The sequence below is a fragment of the Serinus canaria genome, chromosome 7 (assembly GCF_022539315.1).
Source record: "Serinus canaria isolate serCan28SL12 chromosome 7, serCan2020, whole genome shotgun sequence".
Classification (NCBI taxonomy): domain Eukaryota; kingdom Metazoa; phylum Chordata; class Aves; order Passeriformes; family Fringillidae; genus Serinus; species Serinus canaria.
Window position 1 is genome coordinate 9,418,972 of NC_066321.1, and position 17,984 is coordinate 9,436,955.

Here is a 17,984-nt window from a genome sequence, read left to right on the forward strand (position 1 = left end):
TTCTGCCTCCAGTCTGTGCCGTGGCAGGATCTCCCTGCTGTGGTCAGCAGCAAGACCCATGCTCACCCAGCTTGGCAGTGACCTGGCAGCAGGAGCAGCCACTGAGGGGAGGGGGTTTGCTTCAGCACAGTGGTTTGCAAAAATTTCCTTTTGGCACCTCTGTTTCCTTCCACTTCCATTGCAACAAAGTGCTTCAGTGTGCTGTTATAACCACAGATCTGCTTCCAGGGCTGATGAAAATGTGCAAACCTTGGGAAGCTCCATGGGAGGGAAATGTTTGTCATCGAGATCTTATCCCTTTACTTGAAAAAAATCTGTCCTTGCATCTCTCTTTGTGCAAAGACGGTGATAATGTTTGGTCCTTGCACAGAGGGACCACGGAGGGGTCAGAGGACACTTCATGTGCTGTGCTTGATGCCTCAGTGCTTTCGTACGGACCACTACAGCATGTCCTGACATTACCATGCTTTTAAATAGACAGAAGTTTCTCAGAGCAGCACTGTGCAGAGTGGTTGTGTGGGATTAGTGCCAGCACCAATGCCAAAGGTCCCTGCTCTGCTCTGGCTGTGTGTGTACCCCTGCTCTCCTGGGCCGTGGTGCAGGGGGACAGAGCTGCCTGGGGCATGTGTACAGTTGTACAATGAAATAGCAGAGGCACCGTGGCTTCCAGGAGATGAGTACAGAAGGGGATCAGGGCAGACTGCCTAGGCATGAGTGTGGTTGCACCAAAGCCCGTCGCCTCAGGCAGGGACCTGACTTTGTCCATCACAGCTCAGAAACAGCCTTTATGGCTGGGCAGCAATGAAAATGCTGAGCGGGGATATTGCAGCTCTTGCTGTTGCATTGGCCGCTCCACAGAGCTGAGGAAACAAGGTCAGATTAAATGTGTGTGGAGGAAATTGGCAGGTCTCCTTTGGCTGTGAAAGCAGCTGAAATTCTTACTCTTGGATCTGGGCAGAGAAGGTCTGGTGGACAGTCCACATACCTCCTCATGCCTTTTAAATTAATGTGTTGGAAGGAGATGCTGGGAAATGCTGGATGGGCTCCTGACATTTTGTTTTTGTACCAGGGCTAGGTGGACAGGAGCGTGGTACTCTCCTAATTAATGCTAATGGGTTTGCTGCTGGCCAGGCACGTGGCTGAGACCATGTGCAGGGTGAGGGGTGAAGCGTGAGCTTGGCAGGGGCAGGCTGCTGTCTCACAGGGTTTGCTTTCCCCAGGAGAAGATTGGCTGGCGTAAGGAGGCATCTCACCTGCTGGTCTTCACCACGGATGATGTGCCCCACATAGCCCTGGATGGGAAGCTGGGGGGGCTGGTGCAGCCCCACGATGGCCAGTGCCACCTGAATGAAGCCAACGAGTACAGCGCGTCCAGCCAGCTGGTGAGTGGGGCACGGGCCCAGCCCTCAGAGACCTCGAGGGCTGGTGGACCTCTCTGGAGACCAGCCAACCTTAGTCTAGCAGCTTTTGGCAAATGCAGTGCCTGGTTTAACCCAGCTTCTGCAGTTTGCAAATAAAATTTGCTCTTCCTTTGGGCATTCCCCCATAGTGAATGCTTCCGTGATGGTCAAAAATGAGTTGGTGACTTAGTGAGTTCCTACAAAACTCGTTGCAAGGGATGGAGAAGTAACTTGGTGTCCTGAAGAGCATTACATTTTTCCTGCAAAGTGTAGAGGAAACAGAATATGTCATCCCTTTTCTAAAATATGTCTGAGGAGGGTGGAGGCTGAGGACTGTCCAGAGGACTCTTCCTGAGAAGGGTGTATCTCCCTTGATGTGACTACACTAGCAAGTACAAGAGAATGCTGCTTTTATTCATAGCCTTTGAGCACAACATAACTAACATAAGTCTTAATAATAAACAGGCAAACTAGCCTTCTTAAAAGTTGAACTCAGTGGAGGAAACTTCTGGGATGAATGAGCACTTGCCTGCCACTTCATTATCCCATCCTTCTGCATTATTCAGCAGATCACATGCACTAATTATGATTTTTGTTCCTGAATGTCACCCTGTGAGGGGAGGGGAATCTGGGTGGCTGTGTTAAGGTCAGAAGCTGGGCTCTACAGTGGAACCCCCTGTGCAGTCCTACCAAGTGGATGTATATGTAAGGGAGCACAGTCCCCGAACTAGCTCCCTTATGTGGAGTAAATGCTGAGGGGATGGTATGGGGATGCTGCCTTGGCTTTTCCATGTTTGAATCTCAGAGGCTCTCAATCAGCTCTCCAGTCTTCAAGTAAATGAGATTTTTTTTTCCAAGGATAGCACTTCAGAAGCAAGCAGGAGTTCTGAACTCAAGCTGGTCTCTAGAAACTGAGCCCTGGTTTGTTATTTTGTTGCTAGAGCAGTGTCTCCCTGCCATCCTCTCTGCCTGGGATATCTGCAGAATTAAAGAGCTTATTGTAATCTCTTTATGGTCCCAGTATGCAGAAAGAACAGGCAATGGATGTTTCTGCTCTGGTAGAAAAAAAATTGCTATATTTCCACTTTCTGTAGTTCTAGATCTCCCTTACCTCGCATCCCTTGAGGTAGCAGCCATTTAGCACATGTGCATGTGCTGATGGCAAAACAGGAAGTGGAAAGAAATAACCCTGTGTTTTGGGTATTGCTGTGGCTAGTGGTGTTGTCAGTCATCATTTTAGTGAGCAGTGCTGTAGAAATATTTAACAGATTTCTACTATTTCAGTCGGGTTTGTGCTGGTACATCAGGGACTTCATCCCACAACAAAACACACCATGTGTCTGGAATGAATTTTGCTATTGGGAAGCGAAGAGCAATGAAATTAGTCTTTGTTTCTGTCTGGTTTTTTCCCCCTAGGATTATCCTTCCCTGGCACTTCTTGGGGAAAAACTTGCTGAAAACAACATCCACCTGATTTTTGCTGTTACAAAAAGTCATTACATCCTCTACAAGGTAAGTGCTGCTGAGTTGCCTGAGCTGGGAGGAGACTGAAACGCCTCTTGAGGCCCTGGGGAGTGGAGGCAGCTGCAAACATGAGTGTGCAGTGGCAAACACGTGTGTGCAGTGATAAGGGTGCATGCATGTGGCCACAGGCTGCCACAGGGCTGGCCACAGGCAAGGCTCAGCCCTGCCGGTCCTTTCAGCAGAAAGCCCTAAAGCTTCTTAGAGCACACAGATATATGTGTGTTAGTGAGCATGTGAAGAGCTAAAATAGAGCCCATGTTAATCGGGATGTTCGGACTGCTGCCAGCGTGCAGCGTGCCAGAGAGCAGAAACCTGCTCAGCCCATTCTGCAGTGACTTAATCCCATTACCTAATCGTGCACAGTGTTTCTGCCCAGCTGTGTTTTTCCATCACGGAGTCCAGGGCCCTGATGTGCCACACACAATTTGAACTCTCCTGCCATTCCTGCTCTCCCCTTCAAAAGGAAAGTTGACCCAAGGCACAAAGACCAACCTGTGTCTAGAGCTGGCCTGTGGGGTTTTGCTGCTCTGTGGATGCAGGGGTGGTGTTTCAGGCGGGGTTGCTTTTGGAAACCTCTGCTGAGGCCCTCGAGGCTCAAGCAGGAACAACAAGCAGCCCTGTTGCTATGGTGGGGATGCTGCTGTTTGCCCATGGGGAGTGGGAGGGCTGAGCTCGCTCTCCACCCCCTCTCCTGGGGATGCTCAGGGTTGGGAGGGAAGTCGTGACAGCCGCCCCTCCCTCCCTGCAGTGCCAGCTTTCCCAAGTGCATGGTGGCTGGGTCTTGCCCCCCCCAGCAGCAGAGCCAGGTATGTTTGTTCCTGACCCATGGCCGTGAGCTTTGTTTAATATTTGACATGCTTCATTAGCAATGCTTTACTTTTGAAAGCTCCACATTAACTGGCGCCAAAATATACCATGTACACTACTGGGTGATGGGGCAGTGTGTGTGGCCTGTGTCCCTGGCATGGGGTCAATCCCTCCTCATCCTCTGCTTTTCTCTCTGCACCTCAACATTTTAATTTTTCTTTTTTTTATTTTTTTTTTTTTTTAATAAGAACTTTACCACTTTGATCCCTGGAACAACAGTGGAGATTTTGCACAAAGATTCCAAGAATATCATTGAGCTGATTGTCAAAGCCTACAACGTAAGTGCATTTTAATACCACAGCTGCTGAAGTGAGAGGGGCCAAGAGCTTGGCCAGCTCAGGTCCCCACAGTGAGCTCCACCCGGCTTGGCTGCCTCCCTCTCCTGTCCTCTCCACACTGCTGGAGCTGGGATGTCCACCCTGGGGAGGGAAACAAGGTGTGTGAAGAGGATGAGAAGCATGGATACCCAAGAGAGCCTGTGGGACCGCAGAAATTTCACCTCATGTGTCTTGTGTGCAGAATTACCCACAAAACACAGCCCCCATCTAAAACAGATCTCTCTCAGAACACCCTACCAGTAGGTAAAATAGATTATTTCTTTGTTATCTGATGTTCAGAGGCCTCTCAAGGATGGGACCAGGTCCAGATAAGGTCACATCTTTGCACTGCTCTCTGTGCAGCCCACACTGGTTTTCAACATGCTATGAGTATCACCATGCTCCCAAAGGAGCCCTGCCTGTGTGGCACTGCCAGTGCAGCCTGCCCTGGCACAGTGACAGCAAAAGACTTGGAGTTGTACTGCTGACCTGATGGTGTCCATCTCCATGGAGATCAGGGGAGCAGATCAATTAGAAGCAGCTAAATTGCATGTTCATAGCATAGTTAGTGTCAACATTTGTGTTAACTTCACCCTGAATTCTTATGGGTCAGGTGCTCATGATCCTGCAAGGATATTGCTGGATGTTGGGCATGGAGATGTGATCCCATAACAGGTCAGCCTGCATGGGACCTGTAGGCACAGCTTTTAATGGCTGGAAGCTCTTCTTGGTACTATGTTCATTAGTGCAGGGAGTCACTAAGAACTTCTTTGGAGGAGTTTATCCATTCAGAATCCATGTGGGGTTGTGGTGTGCTTTATGTAAAGTTCTTTCTTCCTTTCCTCCAGCTCCCTGCAGTTAAAGCAGCATTTGGTTATGCCCTTGGGAAGTGCTTCCCAAAGCTTCACCCTCTGAGGAAGGCAATGAACGGTTAATGCTGCTAATGAGGCCCAGGAGATACTGCTAATCAAAAGCCCAGTTTTCCCAGTTTGTCCCCTTGAGGTAGGAGGGTCTTCTGGCTGAGATGCTTGGCTGGGAAGAAAGAAATTAATATTTATTCCACGTTGACTTTGCATGTGGTCTCAGTGTCATCAGGTGGAAACCTCCCTTTGCCTTGTTTTTGCAGCTGTAAGATGCATCCATGCCTCTGTTGAGATAAGGCACGAAATGATGACACAGACACTGCTGCTCTCGAGGGGAACAAAAGAGAGAGAGCCTTTATTTTCTGACTCCAACATTTATAGTTTTCCAAAGGTGACAGTGGATTGGAGGGTGACAGTGCCACCTCTCCAATGCTACTGGACAGACCAAGGGTCTATCAATTCTCTCCACCTCCATGAAGGAATGCAAAACATAGGTTATTTACAGAATTGTGTGTGAGAAAGTTTGTTGAAAGAATATAAACATCAGAAGGCTTTACAAAGTTTTACAAAATCAGGGCGACATGCCTCCATTTCACCACCCCTCAAGCCTTTGCAGATCAATACAAGCTGATGAAAACCATTGGGAACCCTGTGGCTGCACCACTGCTCCCTTTTTCTCTTTGCTTGTGAGCTTTCCAGCACATCTGGCTGGAAACCACTTGGGTGCTTGACCAAGGTGGCCCATGGAATGAGCTCTGTGGGTTGGCTGACTGCTGGGGCTGGGGTTAGTTTCTTGCCTGTTCAGCTGGTGATGGGTGTGGGTGGGACCCCCAGGAGTGCTGTGGGGAGCTGGCAGCTCCTGCCTGTGCCATGGTCAGCCTGGGGCCACTGGAAACCTGGCACCTGCCCAGCCCGTCTCCTCTTGGTAGCTTTGTTTTTTTCCTGAAATGATGGAGGAAATTCTCACTGAAGGAGATGACTAAAATTCTGTTTCCCAAATGGGAGTGAACCTTTTTTTATTCCCTGTGCAAAGGAAAGTCTGAGCCTGGAGAAATCCTTCATCTGCAAACAGGGACTGCCTTCTCCTGCGGGGTGGCAGTGGCTGATGTTCTGGGCCTGGGCTTAGTCCCTTCCCTTCAGTTTTTTCTCCATCTCAAATCCTCTCTCATCTGCTTCCCCTCACTGATGCACACAGCAGACTTGCTCAGGGCTTACGTTACCCTCAAGACAGCTTTTCCTCATCTCTTCATCTTCCATCTCCCTTTTCATCTGCCCAGTATGCTATTCCCTCTCCCTCATCCCACCAGCTGTGAAGCAAAAGAGAACAGGGACTGCTTTCTCCCTGCCCTTTCTCCAAATCTCAAGATACCTGGGAGATGGAAAAGCTCATGGGAGGCTGTGCCCAGACACAGGGCTGGGTTTGGACTGACGAGGGCAAATGGGATGCTGGTTTAAGAAGCACTTTCCTAAACCAAATCCAGGCAGGTCCTGGGAGTGTTTCTTGTTGCAATCACCAGTTGCCCTCTGTGGTGGCTGTGGTGTTGTCAGAAGACACTGGTGTGTACAGTGCCAAGAGGCTGATAATAATGGCACTGCATTTAGGGTAACAGCAGGACTATACAGGGCTAATAAGAGGATTTGGCATCTGAGTAGGAACACAGGATGAGCCTGTGCAAGGCCATACTGAGGCTTGGCCCAGTGTCCTGTTTTCTGCCATGCTACTGATGGGATGCTCTGGGAAAGAAGACAGGGAAGCATTTCAGTGTAGCAGCTAATTTCTACAGGATGAATTGGGCAGAGCAGCATCCATAGATTAATTGGTAATTGGCACATGCAGTGTTCAGCCCACAGGTAATGGATGCTCCATGTGGTCCCAGGTGCTACCCCATGAACAGCTTCTCCGTTACAGTAGAGAGATGGGAATTATCCTTTCTTTCCTCAAGGACTGTTTAGATTCACCCAGCCAAAACTCATTTATTTCCTGTCCATTTCTAGAAGCATTGGCTCTTTGCTGGCATGTGAACCCTGCTTTTGTCATCACATGTACTGGCAAGAGGTCTGAATTAGCATTTTTCCTTAATCTGGCCTCTTTGGTGAGGGCTGGGGACAAGGGGAAGCAGGATGGAGCTGGAAGCTGGCTTTGGATAATAAGCATATTTGTACAAAAAGCTCCATTTTGAAAAACTTTGTCGTTTTTGGACACCACTGGTATGAAAATCAGTTCCAGCCATTGGAAAAATTAAACAAAACAATGTCATTCCGAATTAATATTTATAAACTTCATTTTGTTGTGACTTAAAAAGTCTGTGTATGCAGCAAGGCAGAGAGTTGAGAAGCAGAAGAAAGAGGCAAAAGCACACCAAAACCTCATAGATGGAAAATGTTCTTCACTTTGAAAAGTTTTTTCATAGAAAGAGATTTTTCATTAATTTTTTCCCATGGTGCTGTTTCCAGCTAACACTTAAGAAAGGGTGCTTTTTGTTCAGCTTTTTCTTGTAAGAGGGAGAATACATTTTTCTGACCAGTTGGGTGAAATGAAGAAAGCAGGACAGAGTTAGTGCAGTTTCACATCTTCTCTCTGCTGCACAACAGACATTGTAGGACAGCTGCCAGTGGAGAATCAGGCTTTGCACTTTGCTCAGGAGCTGGGTTATGGGGAGGAGAAGGTGCAGATGTGCACAGAAAACTCTGACCTTCAGTTCAGAGATACTCTGTTTGTGACCAAGGTTTTCTTCTTGTGCACCTGTATGTTTCCAGAGCTGGCTGCAGTGTCCATCACACCCTGCAGGGGTGGCAGGCAGCTCCCTGTGAATCTAGTTGTGGACCTCAGAACTCTTCTGGGCTGCTTGAGTCAAACTCAAATGTCAATGAGTGTGTGCAGGGGGGATTTTTTTTCATATAGGTGCAGAGATATCCTACCCATTCTCTGAAAGAGCAGGAGAAGAGACTAAAGCAGAAGAAACCCTTCTGTCTTTGGGAGCTTGATGGTTTGCTTTCCCATTGTGTTTCCAGAGTATTCGGTCCAAGGTGGAGCTCACAGTCTGGGACAGCCCTGAGGACATTGGCTTGAGCTTCACAGCCACATGCCAGGATGGGTTGTCCTATCCTGGGCTCAGGAAGTGTGGGGACCTCAAAATTGGAGATACGGTGAGTCTGCCTTTTAATCTGTTCCCTGGAGAGGCTCTTTCACCTGCTTCCCTCCACCGATGAGTGGTCCTGGGCAATAAAACACAGTTTTGCTCATTTTCCTCTGCTTTCCTCATGATGATATAGAAACCCACAGAGAGTGGCCCTGCTAGAAGTAGTTCTGGGTGGTGCAGGTCAGTCCAAGGTGAGCTGTGAGGAAAGGGGGAATACAGGCATCCTGTCTAGAGTACTGAGCTAAAGGTCCTGATCAGGGAGCATGATGCAATGGTGGGTGTGGGTTCATTAGCAGCCTCATTGCCTTATTTGAGAAGAGTGACTCTGCAAACATACCTCAGGGCTCTCAGTGCTGTGACATATAAAAATAGTTTGAAAGAGTCAACAGTAGCTGGAGTTTTACCCCACCAAATAAGGATCATGTGAGATGTTAATCAGGGAAATGGCCTTGCTTTTTAAACTGAATTTACTGGGTCTTGGGTAGGTAGGTAAAAGTAATCCCTGTAGCTCCTTGTTCCTACAGCAAAACTTGAACCCCCAAGGAAGCAGAGTCAATCTGGTGGTTGATCCTGGGCTCCCAGCTTCAGCAGGAGCAGGGGATGGCTCCAGCTGCTGCAGCTTGTGTCATAAAGGGTATGGCTGTGAGTGCAGCAGGGAGCTGGCACTGCTCCATTTTAGGGACACCCTGAGTGTCAAGGTGCCTGCACAGGCAGAGATGCCACAGGATGGCGGGGTCATGTAATGTACCTCTACCCCCTCTTTTCAGCTGCTTTCTGCCCCACTGCTTTCAGGAGATTTGACTCCTGTTAAGGAAGTTTCCCCAAAGAAGATCATGCTGGCACTGGACCCTAATCTGCCAGGGCTTAGTCCTGGGGCTGTGAGTGTCAGTGGGTGAAAGGGAGCAGGATTACCCTGATCCCCTTAGCTCGCTTTCTGATCTCCTCCTCTGTAATTTGAGCTTCTATCCTAATTGCTTCAGGCCTTGGGAATGGGAGGGGGTCAAGGGAGGTGTCCTGGGGGTGCAGCTCTCCTGCCAGGGAAGGCTGCTGTGTCTTCATCTGCACATCACCCCTTGACCTGTGGGACCGTGAAGTCAGTGAGAGCTTGAGGTGACCCCCAGATGTCCCCAGAGAGAAAGCATTCCTTCCTGAGGCCTAGGAAAGGGTCTCTATTCCTTGGAATAAGGTTAATCCTCCTTGCTAACTGGCAGCTCTGGGCAGTGCTGACCAGCCCCAACAAAGAGCAGGATTAAATCAGGGGCTAAGCAAGCAACCAAAGTATGGTCTTGGTTTTCTCAAGGAGAAAATCCCTGACACTGGATTGTAGCAACATAAAACAAGCAGGGGTGTGATGTATAACCATTTAATGATGTGCAGAACCCTTCTGAAGCCAGGCTTGATAGAAGCATCCATTCAAAATGGCCTGTGAGCAGCATGCCAAAAGCTTGGGACTGTGGGGCTGATACAAATTTCCTCATGCAAATCAGGAGTCCCATAAAACCTTTGAAATCCATGATCTTACAGGCTCCTTGGGTTCTTTGCTGTGCGGGGTAGATCTTGTTTTGAGAGAGTTTTCTATTTTTCATAGCATGAAAACTGGGTTATTTGCTAGAGTTTTGCCCTGTTTGTTTCACGGGAATAGGCAGGTTCCTTCCCACTTCACAGAAACCAGTGGTGCCTGATGGGGAGAATTGCTGTGGATGGGTGACAGCAGAGAGTTTTAAAATGCTTTGGATGGCCAGCCCCTCACGGGACCGGCAGATGTTGGTGCACTGAGCTGCAGGTGCCCTTGCTGGATGTGCAAGTGAAGCTCTGACACACCGAGCTGGGCCCCGTCGCGTGGAAGTGCTCCATGGATTTTCCCCAGCACTTTTGCTCTTCCCTGCCGGGGAGCACCACTGGCAGCTACTTTGGGGCCGTGCCCGTCACCTTCCATCTCCCCCCAGGTTTCCTTCGAGGTGGCTGTGGAGGCGCGGAGCTGCCCCGCCGAGGACGCGTCCCACAGCTTCACCATCAAGCCGGCCGGCTTCCGGGACACGCTGGAGGTGGCCGTGAGCTACAGCTGCCAGTGCGGCTGCACCGGCCGGGCCGCGCCCGCCAGCGCCAAGTGCAGCGGCAACGGCACCTACGCCTGCGGGCTGTGCGAGTGCGAGCCCGGCTACCTGGGGGCCCGCTGCGAGTGCCAGGAGGGCGCCATGGGCGAGCTGCACCACGCGCTGTGCCGCGAGGCCGAGGGCAAGCCCCTGTGCAGCGGCAGGGGCGAGTGCAGCTGCAACCAGTGCCAGTGCTACGAGAGCGAGTTCGGCAACATCTACGGGCCCTTCTGCGAGTGCGACGACTTCTCCTGCGCCAGGTACAAGGGAGTCCTCTGCTCAGGTAGGAGCCTTCCCTCCCTTGGGCCCTCCGCGTCGTGGCGGTGCGAAAGCTGCCCCGAAATGGGGCTGGAGTGTGCAGGGAATCTGCCCTGTTTCTGGAGAAGTCTTGCTCCCTTTCTTTTCTTTGTTGGGAACGACGAGGGAGAGGTTTAGAGGCATCCACAGTTGAGAGCAAAAATTGCATTATCCTCATCAGAACGGGGTTTCCAGCATTGGAGTCAAAGCTGTCTCCCTGCAGGTTTTTCTGCTGCCTGTGTCCCACAGAGATGAGCAGAGTCTTGGCTTTGGTGTTGTTATTTTGATGTAACTATGCACATCTCTTGCACACTGAGGTATTTCCCCAGGAAAGAGTAAACCAGCACTGGCATGAATCCCCTGCGGCTTTTTTGATGTTGTCATAGGTTGGATTTTTCCTTTGTGTGCCATCCTTCCCTGCCTAGGCAGAAACAATCTTCTTTTAAAGATGAAGTCTTCGGTTTAATCCCCTGGTGCGTCACAGGTGAAAGGAAAGATTGTTTTTCAGGCTGTTACTTATTGGAGAAAAGCTGTATTAAAGATTCCTAAAGCTGTTTATGTATGGATTTTTCTCCCACTGGGAAAACAAGTCATTCACTGGGAAAGCTGTAGCCAGTCAGCTTTGCTTAAACAAAGGTAGAGGAGTTATTTAGCTGTGTTTGCTAAAATGGTTTTAAAACCTCATCAGTCCAAGGTCAAATAATTTACCTTGAACATAATTGCCTGGATTAGCCCTCAGACATAATTCCCTCAGTTGGATCAGGGCAAAGGGCTGCTTAAAATTTGCCTGCTTTCAAGCAAGTAAAATATTTCCATAGCTGAAAACCTTGAACAAAAATTCCAAACAAGTGTAGGCTTGGAAAAAATAGATACTTTTTATGTTTTCTCCAGGGAAGTGATGTTTTTTCCGCTGCTGTTTATCTTGCCCTCCATATTTCAGAGTGGGGCAATAAGCTTTGGTTGCAAGTTTCTGACTATTTAAGGTGATTGTGTTGTTAGGCGGATAGAGGATGTTTGTGTTAATTTTCCTGTGGCCTGGCTAGTGATTTTGTCACTGCTGAAGATGAGGCAGGCAATACTCTGGGTTTGGAATTGCCCTGGAGATCCCTGCTGGAATCCAGTGGGAAAGGCCAGTTCCACCCTGACAGTGACTGCCCAGACTGGGGGGTCTGTGGGGCTCTCCCTGCTGGTGCATGAGTGGAAAGATGGGTGAGCAAGCACAAAAAAAGTGTTTGAAGGTAGACAGGGGGAACAATTAAACTCAATTGTGAAATAATTAGGAGCACTGCTGCCTGGGAGTTCTCCAGAAGACCACATTGCTTTGATAGCATCATCCCACCCAAAGGAGTATATTTAAAAGCAAGCAGGGCATCAATGCTATAAAAAAAGGTTGTAAGTTACTGGTGTAGCTGTTGCTGCAAGAGGACACACCTCTGCTTAAATTTCCTTTCCAGCAGGAGGGCTAGAGCTCTGCTTCTCCACAGGAAAGCAAGTTATGTATCTTCTGTTGCACCTGTTTGCCTCTGTCCCTGTGGAGGATGTCTGGTGCTGGGAAGCACATCATAGCTGGTTTGGGATTTGCTGAAGTTTTTTAAAGTAATTCAAAAGTCCTTTTTATAGCTATGAAAGAAAAAAAGGGTAGGCTAAGGCTAAGCCAGCTCTTTGCTTGAGGGATAGGATGGAGTCTGGCATGGCTAAAAATGAATTGTAGCAAGCACTGTGCCAGTGACATAACATTTTGAGGTGGTTTTGTCAGGCCAAGAGGCTTGGGATTTCCCAGCCCACCACAAGCTTGCGTGGCAGGGCTATGCCCAAAGCTGCCCCTAACAAACAACCCTCTGCTACACAAACATTGCTGGGGGCTTCCAGCAGACCACACTCTCTCCCCTACAGCTGGGATTTTCTTAGAAAAGACCAGGTGTTTAGCTCAGCACTGAATATCTGTCCACCAGCACAAGTAGACTTGGAAGCCAGAAGAGTTTGGGTGATGCCTTGGGAGCAGGTTGATTCTCAGGGCAGTTGCTGTGATGGCTGGTTGCTGTTTTTGTTCCTGCTGGGGGTAAAATGACACCCTGCCCTCACTCTGTCTTTTCTTGGGCACAGTGTCTGTCCCTGTAAGGCTCTGTCATCCCTGTGCCTGTCACTCTCTGGGAGAGTGCAGGTTTTAGCTAAAGCACAAACCAAAAAAGCAGAGTGTAGGAAGCTGTCATTTTAGTGCAGATTATTGTCTCTGTCCTTGCTTGGAAGTTTCTTGGCTTAGACCCATGAGGGAAACTCATCACTGCTGTCAAGGGTTTTATTTATACTCTTTGAATCCTCTGGTTGCATGGAAGGCAGTCACTGCCTCTCAGTGCATTTCTGATGACTGACTGTGCTTTGAACAGTGGAGCCCAGCCTCAGGTTTAGCTCACAGGCTGTGGTGTCCTCAGCCTCACATCAAATGCACTTACACCTTTCCCAGCTGTTGAACAAGGTGATACCATGAACCTGGAGTGCCCTTCCCAGACAGAGCCAAGGAGAAAACAGCCAGTCCAACCCAAGCTGAGGTTCTGGGGAGCACCAGGAGGAGAGCACAGTTTCCTGAGCTGAGAAGTAAAAATCCACTCAGACACACTGCTTTGCACTTACATGGCTGTGGCATGAGCCCATCACCAATCTGTGCAGGCATTTCTTCCTTTTATGATCTGTAGTAAAGCTGTCCCCATTGAGTCACTGCTATGGCACAGGGATGGGTGGCATGTTATGCTCAGGCATCCTGTATTCCCAGCAGAAGCCAAGTGGGGTTGAAATACTCAGAAATTAACTTGTTTCTTGTCTCTTGGCATTTTGTCCTTTGACTAGGAAAAAAAAAAATTCCTGGGTCCATTTATAAATATTGGAGCCTCATTTTTGTCAGCATTTGAGAGGAGAGATGCCTGCAGACAGTCTGCCTATGGCTCCAGTCCTTTTGTAGTCCCTCTCATGAGGTGGAGAAGCAGATTTTGGGTGAGAAAGAATCTAAAGAACCAGCAATATTTAGTTCCTTTAATTCATCTTAGTGGGAGGTTTTACATGCCTCCTGCATCTGTGAGGGAAGTGGGAAAAGGGAGTAATATGTAATATAGAGTAAATGTAATTCAAGTTGCATCCAACTCAGAATCAATGTCACTTAGTCACTAATAAGTTGTATTTGTTCTGCTGCTCCCAAGTCCAGGTAACAGCTCTGGAGTAGGTGTTTCAAGTCATTAATCCAGCTTCTGGAGGGGCCATAGGGGATGGGTTACACAAGTGTTCTGTTCTTACAAAAGAAATGCAGCTGGGTTATCTGCAGCACTGTGCTCTGACAAAGCAGGCAGAGGCTTCCCAAATCCTCAAATGCTTTACTCCCAGTTTTTCTTTGGGTGCAGAGGTTGCCTTTTTGCATTGAGTTCTTCGACACATCACTCTGTCCCCTCTACTCTGAAATGTGGGTTGCTGTGGGAGAGGGGCAGAAATCCCTCCTGCCTGCAGCTGGGCTGGGGAAGGGGCAGCTGGCTGCACAGCCCACAGGCTTTTGAACTCCTTGGCTGCCTGCCAGGCACTTTGACAAAGGAGGAAACATCTCTGCCCTAATTGCATTCCTGAAGGTCCCATAAAACAAGGTGGCAGGAGGGAGGAGAGGCCCCAGTAAGGGCATCACACACTTGCCTCTAATGAAGAAAGACTGGCTTGTTGGAGGCCAAGCTTCATTAGTTTCAGTTGCTCCAGACCTATTTTTTTGTGGATGGGGGGACACAGAGTAATATGGCATCATATGGGTCTCTGAAGAAATTTCCCTTACCACCACCACTGTTCCCCAGCTCCCTGTGTGAGTGTCATTTGTGTGCTCTTCAGCTCAGGACTCTGGTTGTGCACAGGCACATCACTAATTGCAGAAGAGCACTTGTCATGCTGCAGCCATTCCTCCCCCTAAAACATAAAAGATCTCATCCCAAAAATCCATACTGCCTGAGCAACATGGCAGCTGCTGATGGTGGTCCAGCTTTGGGGGATCAAGTTTCTCTTCATTTTTTTTAGAATTGGACAGTAAATCAGATTTATAAACAGTTTTGCATCTGTAAATGAAGCTAGTCTCTCTAGCTTGTGAGCAGCTGTGAGCACCTGAACTGGTTAAGGTGACTAGAGGTCGTGGCTGGCTGAAGCATAGCAGGATGGGGATGCCTTGGAGCACAGGAGCTGGTCTGGCCTCCCTTACCAGCACAGGGCTTCCAGTGACACAGAAAACTCAGATCAGCAATGGAGCATCAGGTGTCACATCTGCAAGTATGTGCAAGTGTCAGAATCACTTCTGAGATGGGATGTGGGAAGGGACAGCTCATTGAAAATTGGGGGTTTATTTTGCAGAGAGTAGCCAAGCTGATGCACGATGCTGCTCCTGCTGCCCTGTTGAAACCACTACATAAACTGCTGAGCTCATTCAAGTCCTCAGTATTTACTTCTGAATGCTTCCTCTCTTGGTTTTAGCAAGTAGGGAAGCTCAGGGAGGTTTTAGCCTGTTCCAAGGCCCAGGGAGATAAGGCTTTTTTGTTTTGTTTTGCTTTGTTTTAACACGCCTCAAATTAGAAACCTCAGTCATGCTTTTGCAATTTGTTTTCACTGTACCCTGTCCATAAGGCATTTAACAGCCAGTGGGATGATGGCTCGGTGCCAGTGCCCTGGTTTCTGGTCCTGCATTAGAGCTCCATGCTTTGAGAGTGGCACTTGAGTTTGATTCCCCCACTGGTATCTCCACCCTGGGGATTTGGATGGGATCTGTTACTACACAAATCACTGTGCCCTTGGACACAACATCTAGAAATAGACTTCCTTGCACATGGACTTTTGTAGTTACTATTCACCTACCCAGTGGTGAATAAAGCTACCATCCTGGATGGCAATAATAACTGCCTCTTGGATGGAGGATTCTGGTGTGCATGTGAAAGCTCAGATGTGAGAATAAAGGTGATCTACATCTTCCAGACACACAACAGCATTTTATTTTTGATCTTAATTATTTTCATTCCTAATGAAATACTACCTAATTCTTTGACGAGAAGCCACTGTCAAGAAAGAAATGGGTAGTATTTGATTTGTTAACCTCTGAGGTGCAGGTGATGTTTGAGTGTTGTTTGGGGAGGAAGGAGAGCTTCCTTTGTGCCCAGTGTCTGTGGCTGTGCTGCAGGTGGGGTGGCTTTTGACAAATGTACCCCTGCCAGAAGGGAAGAGGGTGGCGTGTGGCAGAAGGAAGAGGGGGAACAGAGCCTAAACCACATCTGCAATGTTTCCTTTTAAGTCACGTCAAGTCTTGTTATCTGTAGGTTTTTCTGAGCACTACTTAGTAAAAGAGAACCTGAAGGGGAGAGACAAAAGGACCATATAGATATGGAAGTTAAAAATAATCCTTTGGCTGTTGCTAAGTGCTAGTGCAGCTGTGAGCCAGCTGCGGGGAGATGCAGCTCCCTCTCTGGGGCAGCTGCCCTGCAGGTCAATCCCTCTGTGCTTCCCATGTGGGAGGAGGATGGGGAGTTCACATCTCCCAGCATATTTGAGGCTTATTTTGGTGACAGAGGATGCAGTGTCAGCTTGGGTCACTGTGCTGTAACCTCACAGTACCAATTGCTTTGTGAGTATTCCCAGTCATTAGCAGCAGGTTGGGGGCACAGGGGTCAGTGGCTGCGGGTGCTGTCCGGGTGCAGGGCATGGGAGAGTGGTTTGGGGTGAGCAGAACCAAGTAAAGTCCTCTGGAACAAAACCCTGTATCATTAGGGTGTTGTAGCACTGCAAATGCCTCTCTTCCCCCCAAAGAGCAGGGTAGGAGGAGTCTGGGCTGGAAGACACAGCAGTCTGTGTATGTTGTCACAGTCTGTGGGGCACAGGGTACCCTTGGCAGCCCACAAACCTGATTTCAGGCACCCTAGGTCTCTTGCCTACAGTGCCCCTTGCAGAGCCCAGGGGACCTTATGCCCAGAACAGACAAGAAGGAGATGGCACTGCTGTAGCATCTCTCTTTTCCAATGTGGTCAAAACTCAGACTGCATGTTTATCTTCTAGCTTCCTAAAGACCTTTCTCCTTGGTGCATTCCCATTTGGCCTTTGCTTTTATCACCTGCATGAATTGCTCAGCCAAGGGTCCTGTCCTGAGAAGTCTGCAAGACAGAGAATAAATGGATAAAACAAAATTATGCCCCTGAATAAGAAGGAAAAATAGACCTCTGACTTGCTGTGTCCCATAGCTGTGAGGAACTGAGGCCAGAGCACCTGTTCCTGGTGTCACTGCTGAGTGGGCATCTCCTCTCCAGCTTACATCCCTCCTCCACCTGTGAAACTGGAGTTTGCCTCCAGTAAGAATAGACTACAGACATTTAATAAGGAACAAATCAAATGGGGCACCTCTGCTGTCCTCTTCCTTTTCTGAGGTTAAACTGCAAAGCTGTTTTGCTCTCATCACATGGACTGCTGTAAAGAAATGGAAGGTTTAGGTCAGTTCCATTTATTCCAATCCAGTGGGTCAGCTTAAAAAAAAAAAGCAAGGACCTGGACAGCTGGAGCAGGCAGGGCTGAGGGCTGTGGTGGGGAAGAGCAGTCAACGGAATCCACCTTCATCTTGCTCAGACTGATGCCACTCTTGTCCTGCTTACAAGCTCCCTGCAAATGCTCTTTGGCTTATGTCCAGTGTCATTTGGCAATGTCTAACTCCCAAACCAAGAAAAATGCCTTATTTTTTTTTTTTTTGTGTGTTTCTGTAAACCAGACTTTTTCTTAGGCCAGCTGTTGAACTGTTGGTATTCCTGCTTGCCCTCCTGTAGAGTGTGGGGCTGCCGTGCTGTTGCAGCATTTTGGAGCGGCAGAATGTGATTGCTCAAGCAGTGATTTAGAAAACATTTCCACAGGTGAGGAAGGAGCTGTGGAGGCACCTGCTGCTGCTGACACATGTGGGATGTTGGTTTTTAGGCCTTGTTCTGGCAACAAGAGCTGGTGTCTGAGCCCTGGGGACAACCAGGGCTGCTTCCCATGGTGCCTTGGGTCTGGCCATGCTCTGCCAGACAGCAGTGGGCTCTGAGAGCAACACTTGAAACCTCTCAGCCTTTAGTGTGGAGAGTCATTAAGGAAGTCTGCTCTTCACACAGTGTGAAGAGGAGCAGACACGACAGGGACATGGCTGGGACATGCTCACCTAAGGCTGTGGGCAGCCTGCAGTGCTCTGTGCTTGCATCATGTCCTCAGTGTTCCAGGGAGGCACCTTCTGTGCAGGGAAGGCTTATTTGAGGGCAGAGACATCCAGCCCTGAGCTCCCAGATGGTTTGAAAGGCTGTAGAGAGACTCCACGCTAGGACTGTGTGAGTGGCTGGCTGGTAGTAGCATTCCTCTGTAGAAGTGTTTGATATTAACCTGTAGTCAGAGGGCTCCTGAGTGTTAGCCAGGACCAAATTCAGCAGGGTGTCCTGTGGTGGTCTGGCTGTGCTCATCTCCAGGAGCTGTGGCTCAT

At 48.9% G+C, this 17,984-nt stretch overlaps 1 protein-coding gene across 1 annotated transcript in view; it reads left to right on the plus strand.

Moving 5' to 3' along the window:
* ITGB5 (integrin subunit beta 5) overlaps positions 1-17,984 on the plus strand; it is a 56,990-nt gene that overhangs the window by 24,229 nt on the left and 14,777 nt on the right. The window contains exons 6-10 of the mRNA XM_030226199.2: positions 1,221-1,382; positions 2,817-2,912; positions 3,980-4,069; positions 7,984-8,118; positions 10,058-10,487. Of these exons, the coding sequence (XP_030082059.2) occupies positions 1,221-1,382; positions 2,817-2,912; positions 3,980-4,069; positions 7,984-8,118; positions 10,058-10,487 (913 nt within the window). The remainder of the gene's footprint in view (positions 1-1,220; positions 1,383-2,816; positions 2,913-3,979; positions 4,070-7,983; positions 8,119-10,057; positions 10,488-17,984) is intronic.